General features: G+C 38.1%; 1 protein-coding gene across 10 annotated transcripts in view; it reads right to left on the bottom strand.

Annotated features, from left to right (window-relative positions):
• Wnk1 (WNK lysine deficient protein kinase 1) overlaps nt 1-13054 on the bottom strand; it is a 129850-nt gene that overhangs the window by 15231 nt on the left and 101565 nt on the right. For 7 of the 10 annotated variants that reach the window (XM_027429291.2, XM_027429292.2, XM_027429293.2 and 4 more), the window contains 12 exons: nt 12155-12439; nt 11332-11429; nt 11061-11223; nt 10265-10381; nt 9771-9944; nt 9541-9595; nt 9300-9422; nt 7131-8563; nt 4960-5043; nt 2992-3075; nt 2095-2155; nt 292-356 (listed from right to left, as the gene is read on the bottom strand). In XM_027429291.2, the coding sequence (XP_027285092.1) occupies nt 292-356; nt 2095-2155; nt 2992-3075; nt 4960-5043; nt 7131-8563; nt 9300-9422; nt 9541-9595; nt 9771-9944; nt 10265-10381; nt 11061-11223; nt 11332-11429; nt 12155-12439 (2742 nt within the window). The remainder of the gene's footprint in view (nt 1-291; nt 357-2094; nt 2156-2991; nt 3076-4959; nt 5044-7130; nt 8564-9299; nt 9423-9540; nt 9596-9770; nt 9945-10264; nt 10382-11060; nt 11224-11331; nt 11430-12154; nt 12440-13054) is intronic. The other 3 variants (XM_027429296.2, XM_027429297.2, XM_027429301.2) reach the window with 1 other exon arrangement.

Here is a 13054-nt window from a genome sequence, read left to right as displayed (position 1 = left end):
TGGTTGTGAAAACAGTTTTAAATGTACCAAGAGCCAGAAAACTCTCACTGGTTGGACCAAGTGAGGAAATAAAATGCATCACTTGATGCTGACTTGACTTGAGGACTGACTCCTAAGAAAAGCATCTTAAATATGGAAACTGTTGGAAAATTACAATAGCCAGGAAAAGAAGAAATGTCTAGGTAAACCAAACCTGGGAACACAGCCCACGCCACCAAGTTTATCTACTAATTTTATTACATACCCTGGCCCCAAAAGAGGGTATCAAAGCAAAGAAAATGATCATCTTACCTGAAATCGCCCCATCTTAACAACACCAGCTCCTGAACTACTTGCTAGGACATGGCCTTCAGTGCCTTGAGAAGCAGAAACAAGTAACAGGAAGATAGAAGCAAATTAGGATCTCTTCTCAGTGTCTTTGCAATTTCACCAGAATTATGTCATTACTTCCCCACCCTTCAAGACAATCTTCTAGCTCAGGCTGATGACCACAAACTTGATCTTTCTGGGTCAAGTCTCCCAAGTGTTGGAATTACAGGTTGCAAAACAGCACTTTTAACCATTGAGTCACCTCACCAGGCAAGACCAATTTTAATCTTAAAAAACAAAACAAACACACACACACACACACACACACACACACACACACTTGCATTTCCTTATTTTGTGTGTGTATATGTGTGCACACCTGTGTGCCATGGAATGTTTGTGAGAGTCAGGATGTAAACTTGTGGCAGATAGTTCTCTCTTCTCACCTGGTGAGTCTTGAAGCTCAAACTCAGGTTGACAGGCTTGGCAGCAGGAGTTACTGCCTGCTGAGCCACCACACTGGCCTTTTTTCATATTTTCAAAGTTGTCTAAGAAATGGTCTCTTACAGATCTGTGGACTACAACTTTGACAGATATTTCTAAACTGACTGCCAGAGGCTTTTTCCAAGGAAGCTAAAGTTTTGTCTTTAAGTATTTTCATATTGCATGCCTTTAATATTAGCATTCAGGAGGTAGAGGCAGGTGTGAGTTTGAGGTCAGCATGGTCTAGAGAGTGAATTCCAGTACAACACAAAGAGACAAACAAACAAACAAACAAAATACATCTTCTTATTGGTTTAAAAAGCCATCTTTTCAGATTTTACCTGCTTCTTTCCTGTTTTGTTACTCTGAGACAAGGTCTGACACTGACTTGCAATTCCTGGTAATCCTCCTGCCTTAGTTTTCTGAGTTCTGGGATTACACCTAACTCCTGCATTCCTTTAATTTGGTGTTCTCTCTGATATCCCCAAGTGATGTAGATTGAACCTAGCGATTTGTGCCTGTAAGGTTTCATTTCCAGCCCTGGGGTAAACATCAGTTTTTATTGTACATATTCAAGGCATATAATATATATTGGAAATCAACTTTACTCTGTTCATTTCTAAACTTTCTAATCTGTTCTTTAATGATAGCCAATTCAGAATGTGATGCCTGGAAAATAAAAATTATAATATCCAAATGATAAATTAGTATTTATTTTATTATTATTATTATTTGGTGTTTTGAGACAGGGTTTCTGTCTTTACCTCTTGAGTGCTAGGATTAAAGGTTTGTGCCACCACCACCTAGCAGTACCTTACATTTTTAATCTATGAATAAATGTATGTTTGGGCTTTTCCAGTTAAACTATATTTCTTTTACAGAGTTAGTGTTGCAAATGTTGATAAGTTACCTGTAAATTGACTACCCTTCCCTCTATTTTCCCCATTGAGACAGTGTCTAGCTTTGTAGCCAGGCTTACTTTAACTATGCTGCTCTGTTTTGCCTTCCACAAGGTTCTTGCCTAGTTAATAACAAATGATTTTATGCTATGAAAACAAACAATACTTATTATATGTACCTCTTCACCCCAATAATCATTCAGGACTCATTAATCAACTAGCATTTCCTACTTTAGATATTAGATAGCTATTTCCTCCTCAGTCATGAAACCACACAAATGTTATATATCAGTCTAAAGTGTACAACATTATCAAAAATGTATCTTTTAAATAGTAAACTATATTATCAATTACAGGTAGAACTAGGCTTAATAAAACAAAAAGTAAGACGGAGGCATCTCACCATCCTTTTGAAGCTGTGTTTCTGCTTCTGTAACTGCTGTTGAAGCCATCATGGACACAGGCTGCAAAACACATACACACAGATACCACAGAATCTTCAGTTTTAATCATTCTTATAACTTTTGCCTTGTCATTTTTTTTCTCTAGTAAATATAAAGAGATACTTTTGTTTAATGCAGTGTTTTTTGTTTTTTTGTTTACAACCCAAAGGTCTGATATACAGTGATACAGATAGCTTTTAGGAGGAAACATTGAATGTTAACTCTTTACTGCTTTCTTATGTTTATTCACAGGATTAAAAAAAAAAAAAAAAATTGTCGGCAGAAGCCAGAAAAAGGCATTGGGTTCCCTGAAGGTTGAGTTACATGCCATTGTGAGGTGCTAGGAATTGAACTCTGGTCTTCTCCAAGAGCGGCAAGTGTACTTAACTGCCAAGCTATTTCTTCAGTCCCTCTAACAAGATAGTTAAATAGTATAGCTTAGGTATTTACTGGGATATATGTGGGTTTCTTGAAACAGTTTCTCTGTGTAGTCCTGGCTGTCCTGGAATTTGCTTTGTACATCAGGCTAGCCTCAAAATCACCGATCCCCCTGTCTCTGCCTCCAAAGGGCTTGGATTAAAGCCTGCACTACCATCACCTGGCTGGAAGTAGTTTTAGTCAAAATAGTATCACAGTGGTTTAACCACTTCTTAAGCACAAATAAAAAATTTGTAAGATTGATCTGCAATATAATCTACCCAGAGGTTAGATTAGGGGGTCAGAGTTAATCTTTCATTAATCTGTGCCATTTCTGTTGACAATGACTGAATAGGAATTAAGGTATTAATCATCTAGATCATAATTTGTGCTCTAGAAAACAATTTGAAGAGATTTTAATCAAAGCTTTAAAAACTTACACCAACTGCAGATGTCACCGTAATAGTCTCTGGACTAAGTGTTCTTCTCAATTGAGCATCAAGATCTTCTAGGGGTTGCTGGGACTAAACAAAAACAGTTAACAGTATTATAAGTTGTTTAGTAGCTTCAGTCACCATATATAGCTAATTTATATAGATTATTTTATGCTTTAGTTCACAACACAGTATATGCTGTAATGCTGAATATGATGATCAGGTTGTCAGTCTATTGGTCCTTAGGGATTTATGCTTTTGTAGCTTCAAAAATCATCTTTCTCAACTTCTATGTTTATTAATGTTAGGGAATTTACTGTCGTCTATTTAAAAATACATTCTGAAGGGTGCATTAGAATCTATTGTTAGATTATTTCCCATATTCATTTTCCTTCTTCTTTAAAAACACGTTTTTTTTTTGTTTTTTGTTTTTTTTTTTCTGGGTAGCTGGACTAAACTTCAAGTTACAATAATCATCTCTGGCTTAGTTTCTGAAGGGCTTTTATTGCCATGTCTGGCTCTTTCTCAATTTTATATATCTTTCTGGGAACTGCTCTTTGAATAAGAGATAGCATTAACACATACAGTCATTATCAAGGGATATTCTATTCTTCAGATTTTAAGATGTGTACTTCCTTTTCTCATTAATGGAAGTAAGGAGGTATTATGCTTCACTAGTGTACAACTCAAGTATCTTCTATCTTTGACATAAGCTCTAATCCCACATCTAACCTCGTCTTTCTTTTCTATATGCAGGCTTTTATCCACACTCTCTATATTTCTCATTACACTTTACCTTCCCTTAGAAATCTGGATGCTGAGTTATATGTCTTGCTATGTTTCCCAGGTTGGTCTCAAATTCCTGGGTTCAAGTAGTACTCCCACACCATGGTGCCAGGCTTCTGAATACATGTTTCTAATGAGAAACAGGCTAAAAAATACATTCCCATTTTACAGGCTTCTGCATTATACATCCTTTCCTCTTGAAATTTTATGCCTGGGTTGGAATTAATATTTTTTGGCAAGTTCCTTACCCTATCATGTTGTATTGAAAATAAGGAACAAAGAAGCAGTGATAAATTCATACTGGGCTTCTAATATAAACAATGTCATACTTTTCTGATACATAATTAAAAATACATAACAAATATTTCAAATTTACTTGCTGTCTCTTGTCAGAAGCTTTTTCATTTTCACAATGAATTCAGAACAAGTGCTTTCTTGATGAGAATGCAATTAACAGCATCAGTAACAGAGTAGTGGGGAAAGTAATTAACTTAAATATCATGGGTAAGTATGACCATACTGCACATCAATTACTTCACTAATGAAAGAAATTCTAAACACATGAGGAAAAACTTGTAAGTCCAAAGAAAAGGTGTATCAGTTACCCATGTGATCCCACCCTTCTCCCACTTGCTTTGTAGGCCAGGTGTCCTCATACCCACAAATCTGTTGCTTGATCCACTCAAGTGGTGGAATTATAGACCTATTCTACCAAGCCTAGTTCATGGTTCCTTTCTATAAACAGATCGAACACAGAATTCTAAGGAAAAGTGAAGTCTCAGGATGGGGTAGAAGAGCTTCACAGATTTCAAAAATGCTGAATTAAGGGTCTCTTCTAATTCAGAACTCCCAGATAAATTTTGACTACATACAACTTTTTATTTCTACAATGGCTTAGAAGCTTTACCTTACCCGCCCCAAATTGTCATTTATTTGTGTGTGTGCCTGTGGTGCTTGTGTGTGTGTGTGTGTGTGTGTGTGTGTGTGTGTGTGTGTGTGTGTGTGTGTGTGTGTGTGTGTGTGCGCGCGCGCGCGCGCTTATACACGCATGCATGTAGAAGCTTGAGGGTGACATCAAGTATCTTCTTTGACTAATTTCTACCTTATATACTGAGGCAGTAGAGAATTTATACAAATTTTGTGAAGGATACCAGGGGCACAGAAAATAATCTGTCAAGTTAGGGGCACCTGAGTTAGAGAAGGTCCAGGAAAAGGTGTCAGCTGGTCACAAGGTAGAGTACCAGATGGAAGTTCAGTACCCACTGGCGGCACCTACAATAATGAAGGAAAATTCAAATTCATGAGACACCATTGGTAAAGTTATATACTAAAAAGAAAATCACCAATTTGAATGCAGAAGAATAAAACTAAAATGTGTATAGTTATGATATACTTCTATCATTTAAGTTATACTCTGCAGTCTGTCTTAACGGATATTGTAAAGATACTATAATGAGAGTTATAACAAAATAGCTGGGAAACAAATAGTGAAACACAATAAATGGGAAAAGAAAAAGAACAAATTCTTTATGTTGATAATAGGTACAGTCAAGGACTGGATAGATGGCTTGGCAGTTAAGAGCACTGGGTGATCTTGCAGAGGTCCTAAGTTTGGTTCCCAGCATCCACATGGTAGCTCACAACTCCAGTTCTAGGGGGTCTGACCTTGGTGGGTACCAGGCACCAAGTGCCACACAGAGATACACAAAGGCAACATTTATACACATTAAAATAAACCTTAAAAAGAAGAGGCACATCAACAAATTTGTGAAGCCACCATTTAAGAAAAACAAGACTTTTCAAAGAACACAAGCAGGTTTAGAAATAAGGGTTAAGACTGGTAATAAAAAGGCATAAAAATGTATTACTGTCATGTAATTTGTTTTGTCTACATAAAAATTGTATAGATGGTCCCCGACTTAAAATGGCAAGATCAAAACTTCAATTACAATAGTGTAAAATCAATATATATTCAATAAAATCTGTACATTGAATATTTTGGTTTTGAGACAAGGTCTTGTGATGTATGTCAGGGTAGCTTAGGTGATTCTCAGTTTCCACAGTGCTAGGATTATAGGCATGTACCAATATATCCAGTCAACGTGTGGAAGGATTAATGGTATACTACCACATCTAGTCAATTTTTGGAAGGTTAGGGTCCTGCTATATTGACCAGGTTAGTCTCCAATGATTTTTCCACTTCAAACTCCTGAGTAATGAGACTACAGGCACACACCACCAGGTAAATTTCTAATTCTGATCTATTTTCAGGATAGCAAAATATGGTGTGATACTCTCTTATAATGCTGGACAGCAGCAATGAGTTACAGCTGTCAGCCATCCAAGTTATTACAAGAGTTAAGAAGTGTTTTGTATTGCTTGATAAGCTACCACGTTGGGGGGGTAAAATATTTTCCATTTAGAGTTTATAGGGATATAACTTTATGTGTCAAGAATATACGGTTTACTCTACTGTAAAAAGAATTCTACCATCAGTAAGCAATGCAGAAAGAGTACAGAAATATATAATACAAAAGTCATCATTCAGCCTTGGTGACTTTTGGAGCAGAAAGAAAAAGGCTGAAGACAGCAGAATGAGAGAAAATCTACAATAGCAGAACTAAATACATTCTTGTTCCCTTTTAGAATATAGAATTCTTTAACATATATCAATTCAGTAAAAATATTTTTTATTAAAGATTTATTGTATTGTTAAACTATGCATATATGTGTATGTCTATGTGGAGGTATGTGTAGTCTGAATGCAGGTGCCTGCAGAGGTCAGAACAGGTCAGATCCCCTGGTGCTGGAATTATAGGTAGGTGTAGTCTCCTGCACTTGGGTTCTACGAACAGAACATGAGTCCTCTGAAAGAGCAGTGTGTGCTCTTAAATGCTGAGCCATCTTTCCAGCCCCACTCTTTTTTTGTAGACAAAGTCTCACTCTATAGTCAAGTCTGGCTTGGAACTCATTATTGCACCCAGGCTCTCCTGAAACTTGTGTAATTCTCCTACCTCTGTCTTCAAGTGCTGGGGTAACAGACATAAGGCATTAAAATCCAGGGAAATATCTGCATTTTTCCTGAAAATTATACACTCTAAGAAAATTGTTCAACATAAGAAAGTCCAGCCACATTTCAAACAAAGAGAAAATTCTTGTGTTTTCTGTATTTATATGCTAAAATTGCTGTCACTTTAAGACTAAGTGACCAGTTTATATACCAGGCACCTTTATTACTGCCACTTAAACTCATAAACGACTACATTTTTACTCAGCTGAAAATGTGTAATTTTTGAGGGAGGGAGGAAGAGAGGGAGGAAGAATAATCACATTTATTGTCATCTTAGAATGAATCTTACCACCGTCTTAGCTAAAGATGGCTTTGGGGGAGTTGTTCCAGGTTTTGCTCCTGTTGCAGTGCTGACTGGGGCTGAAGCATGTGTGCCTGGAGTAGAAACTTGCCCAGGTGTGCCCACTGGCATAACTGGCAAGCCAGTTGCTCCTATTGGTAAATTGGTCGGTGGCAAGCAAGTACTCGTAGTGGAAGTCATAAGTTTGCTTGGTGCTATAGCAGTGGTGGGGATGCCTGGTGTGACAGTGGTCTCTACTACTAGAGGTGTCTCTAGTGAGACAGAAGTATGCTGAGCTCCAGATGAGCTGTGTTCACTAAAGAGAGACCTCAGCTTTTCCTCCAGAGTCTTTATGTCATCGATTCCAGGAGCTTTGGATTGGGTATCGGCATCCATTTCTAGACAGTGAGTGTGAGGCTGATTGGGAAGCAAAGCTGGTTGAGGTTGACTATGAATGAGTGTTTGTTGTACAGCAGGCACATTAGCAACAGGTTGTACCAAGGGTGGGATACTAGGTACTTGGGGTAATAAAGGTGTAGAAGTGGGTCCTGTTGGTTGGGGAAGGACAGGTGTAGAAGCTACAGCTGATGAGATGAGCAAAGGATGCACTATACCAGGCTGAGAAACAGAAGTAGACACTGCTGTTCCAGAGGAGGAAGAGGAGGATGGGGCACAAAAGGATACAGCCAATCCTGTTGTACTACTATGAGATGCCTTGTCTAGTGAGTGTGCACTAACCACCACTGTTTCAGCTAAAGTAGGAGCAGAGGTGCTGCTACTGAGGAGGAGGGATGGCTGTGAAGCTGTGTCTAGGAATGGAGCACTGGTAGAGACTGATGTTACTATGGCTACCCCAGCAGTACTGCCTGCTATCTGTTGCAATAATACAGCTGGAGGCTTAGCATTTGGGGCAGCCACACTACCCACGGTAGTAGCTGAAGTCGTGGAAAATGTTCCAGAAGGAAAACTGCCAGTACTAGAAACAATGCTCCCAGATGTGGGAGCCTGAGCTGGCTGGGATGTTGTAGACACTGCAACAACTGCAGGTATTGTAGAACTAGAAATCACACTGGAAAGTGTCGGTGACTCAGACACAGATAATGTAGTGAGACCACTGGAAGTTATCACACCTGTGCTAGTGGTAACTCCGGCAATGCCTTTTTCAGTGGGCAATGTAACCTCAGATTGCATTACTGATGTGGAAATGTCATTAAGAGGACTGCCTGTTATAGGGACTGATACTGATGCTGAGGATGCTGCTACAGTTGGGCCAGCCAAGAAAGGAGAAAATGTTGGTGCTGTGTGATTGAAATTTGGAGGTGCTGTATTGGGTCCTTCAGTCATCTGGACATGTTTGAGTTCAGAAAAAGCCTGCTGGAGACTAAGGGATGAAGCAGAGTGAGATAAGTTTATTCCAGGGCCCTGAGATGTTGAGGCAGCAACTAGAAAGGAAAACAAAACACAAATAAATTAATCCATTTTAAAAGCAAGGATACAAAGAGTCTTTGAGGAACCATTATTAGATTATCAACAATGCTACATATCAGTAAGATTTATAACATCTCCCAAGGAAATGACATGCTTTAAGTAAAGTTAAGTAGTAGTTTGGCCAAGTAAGACAGCTAATGAGTACATATTCCTTGAAAATCAAACACAAGAGTAGCCTGAAAACATAATTCATCTCTAAATACAGAAATGACCATACTACTGTGTAGGTTCTACTTAGCATACCTGTTCTTTATTTACTATCTATTTTAATTTTTATTTTAACAGCTCAGCCTTTATTGGAACTTGTTCTGTAAACCAGGCTGGCCCTGAATTCACACTGATATGCCTGCCTCTGCCTCTGTAGTGCTACGATTAAATGCATGTGCCACCATGTCTAGCAGGCTGTCTTTTTTTTTTTTTTGGAGACAGGGTCTCACATAGCAACTAAACTGACTTCAAACTCCCGATCATCCCTTTTCTATCTCCTGAACAATGGGATCACATGCATGTGCCCCTATCCAACTACAGATTTTATTTCAATGCTCTCTATTGTAATCTATTTCCTCTTCCCATGCTATTTTATAACTAAAATTTCTGCTTTTTATTTGATTATAAACTATTGCTTGATCAAATCCCACCATGTCAGAGATGCTATAAAATTTACTTAAGCATGGCTAAATCAATTCTTACCTGTATCTGATGTTTCACTGGTGAAAACTTTTGATTCTCGTAACCTACTTTCCGGCACAGGACTCACTATAAACCGTCTTCCAGCAGAATGAACAACTTGTGTTAAAGAACTGGAAGGAACACCTGAATAAAACAAATCACTGAAGTTCATGTATATTGTTATGCATGGATAAAGCCTCAAGATTTGATTGCTGGCACATATAACTTCTTAAATAAAAACAAATTAAAAAAAAAAACTTACCAATTTGCTGTGGCATGGAAGATACAGCAATTGGTTGTTTGAATTCTCCTAATTTCTACAACAAGCAGAAGTAAAATCATTCTCAAATGCAATCTCCATTATTTTATGTAAAGCAAATTATCATATGTGATAAGACACAGATGCTCATTCTCAGTCACAGGGGTATTGTGTGTGGCAATGCAGAATGCTTTTAAATAAACAGAGCTCCATTATTGGTATGGTGAACCTACCTGAGAACTGGAAAAGCCATATTCATCCTTTCCTTGCAGACTCTCCAATCCCTGATCACCCTCAGGCTCCACACTGACATCCTCACTTAGCATTTCATCAGCTTTTTCAATAATTTCCCGCACTTGAGCCACAAAAGACTCTCTCTCTATTGCTAGAATAAAGTCATTGTTCACCTAGAAGAAACATGATTATCCATCTATTAGTGCATTTCTTACCATTCTTTAGGCTTCTACCTATACATCAGGGGTCCTGTGTACTTGATATTTAAGGTACTACTTCTCTTTATAAGACCTCAAACACATACATCAGCCACATCTTACACAAAAATACCTCAAATCATAGACTATGGATTGGGTATATAAGTTTTAAAACAGAAATTAAAATTTACAATGGTCAGAATGAATATGGATGACAAAATATAGCACAGTTGCTTAGGACATGTACTTAGGACCAAATACTATAGAAAAATGTGGAATTTCAAATAGAAACATACCATAATAGTTGCTATCTCTTCAGGGTTGTCACCATCTAGGTCAAATTTGAATGTAACCATTTTCCGATTATGAGTTTCTAATTGACATTCTACTACTCGATCTCCTTTATTTGAAACCTAAAAAGAGAGACGTAACATATTCAGATTTACTATTGAATTTGAGAAAACATCCTGTCTGAGGAAGAACACTGTTAACAGTATTCCTTGAATATTAAACTGGCAATAAGGAAATCAGTGAGAAAAATCTCAGCCCTCAAGTTCCTTTTATCTTCTATTAGAAAAGTGTCTAGACTTTTTTCTATTAATTAGTGGTGCATGCCTTTAATCTCAGCATTCAGGAGGCAGAGGCAGTAGGATCTGTGAGTTCAAGGCCAGCTTGGTCAATAGAGCTAGTTCCAGGACAGCCAGGGCTACAAAGAAAAACCTTGTCTTGAAAAACAGAATAAACAAACAAAACAACAACAAAATAAATGTAATATTTAATTGAAAGAGACTCAGTGAATTAAATAAAAAGGTTGCTATAAAAATTATATATAGCAGGGTGGTGGTGGTGCATGCCTTTAATCCCAACACTCAGGAGGTAGAGGCAGGAGGTGGATCTCTGTGAGTTTGCGGCTAGCCTGGTCTACAAAGCAAGTTTATTTAAGACAGCCAGGACTGTTACACAGAGAAACTCTGTCTCGAAAAAAACAAAAAGGTATCTTTTTATTCTATGATGTGAAAAGTTTAGAATTGAACTCTAAAACTAAAGTACCAAATTATTTCAACAATACAAAGGTTATAAATCAATATTTACATTTAAAATCCTCAGTTTTGGGCGGGAAGTCTTTTCATGACGAGAGCGACTTCTTACAGATTTTCGATAATGACGTTTTGTTGTTCTCCCTTCATGCCTCCCACTGGATGATGGAGCATTCTCATTGCCATCACTCATTCCTGAAGCAACATCTGAATGTGCACTTTGAAGGAAAAACGTTCAATGTGTAATGAGATTGAAAGGCCAGTTATGGTCAAGTTTCATATCATCCTGCCTACTACTCAAAGGAGTGTTTTTTTAGTTTACCTACCTGTCTACAGATGAAACCAATGTGACAGGCTGGGTAGGTTGTGACTGTGTTATTGGAGTTGGTTCTGGAGGAGCAGTCTGAGAGACTCCCTGAGTACTCTGTGAAAAGAGAGGATAACTCAAATCTTGGCAGTATATATGTATGTAGGTGTGTGTGTGTGTGTGTGTGTGTGTGTGTGTGTGTAAAATCATTCACCATTCCTAAGATGTTCCCTTTTGTTTCCTGTTACCCCTCTATAAGTCCTAGAAGCAATGAAGATACTAATAATTTTTATTATTCAAACTCTAAAAACAGTGTGCTTACATTTTCAAAGGAAGTTTCCAAAGCTAGTAGTTTCTAATATAGACTGTTGGTGTGAAGTCAGCCAACCTATTTTCTAGGCATTGTGAAACTACAATTTGCCATGCAGACAGCATCTTACCAGAGTGTGCAATAGGGCAGGTAGAGCAAAATGCAGAGATGAATTCAGAATTGTATCCTAGTAGAAAAAAATGACTGCTGGGAGCACAGCGAGATAAGATACTCTTATGAACTGCCAATGGCAAGAGTTTGTGGAAGAAGAACAATGGCTAATGCACTAGCTAGAGAAGTGAAGTGCTAATAGTGTTAATCTTCTCTAAGGCCAACTCACTTCCCAACAGAACAGCCAGTGGCAACAAGGCCCCCACATTGGCATTTCATTCTGCTGTAAGAAAAAGTCATTTAGAAGTTAGTTTGACAGTCTCCAAATGAGTTCTAAATCAAGGAGCCTGTTTTATCTTTGCCATTTGAACCCCCATTTTTATAAATGTTTTTCATATAAACATGCAGTAATTCCATTTACCTCCAGAACTGCTTGCTGGGAGGATGTAGTGGGGGGTTGTTGCGTTAAACTCACTGCTGGTTGGGACACTTGAACCTGTCCTCCTACACTGCCCATAGGAACCAAAAGATTTGATTCCACATAAGGCTGAACTACTGTAGGAAAGTAACCTTGGGTGGCCAATGCTTCTGTGGGCATAGGAGGAGGGGCTAGAACTGCAGAATGGATGCAAACAGAAGCCACGTTGGAAGAGGGAGCAATATTTGAATCTCCTGGGTATTGTGGAGGCAGTCGAGATGGGAAACCCTGTGACAGAAATGAGGAATGTGAGTTAGTGCGGGTTGGGACATCAAATTAGCAAATCAGTAGATGAGGGGGCAGAGGAAAAAAAAGCACAAAGCAAAGAACAGTGCCCCCACTTTCTAATAATTTAAAGAAAACTTAAAGATCATTTTCAAAATGAACTGGCAGATAACTTGGAAAGTAGCACTCCTTCAATCATACTTTAAACTGATTTCCCCATCCTAGAAACCATTTAAGTGGAACCTGAAGATTTAATTCCTCACAGAAAGAATTTATAACAATCTTACATGGAAGAATGCAAAAATCTCTCCGAGGTATCAGTCATATTATGAAATGCTAATCCTCTAAATCTAAACCCTGAACTTTCTTTTAGTATCAAGCTGCCTGCTCTACTTACTGTCAACATATAACAGAGCAGCCTGATATACTACCACTAACCATATCCAGGTTTATCTAGTTTACCCTGAATACTGAGTGAACTTTTCTTCTAAGTTGTGTCTTCAAAAATGTGTAAGGAATCCTTTGATAATATCATCCCATTAGTTTATTTGAGATAGGGTCTTACCATATAGCCCTGGCTAACTGGGAACTTGCTATGTAGACCAGGCTAGCCTTGAA

Source organism: Cricetulus griseus, chromosome 8 (genome assembly GCF_003668045.3).
Source record: "Cricetulus griseus strain 17A/GY chromosome 8, alternate assembly CriGri-PICRH-1.0, whole genome shotgun sequence".
NCBI lineage: Eukaryota > Metazoa > Chordata > Mammalia > Rodentia > Cricetidae > Cricetulus > Cricetulus griseus.
This window is presented reverse-complemented; position numbering and strand designations above follow the sequence as displayed.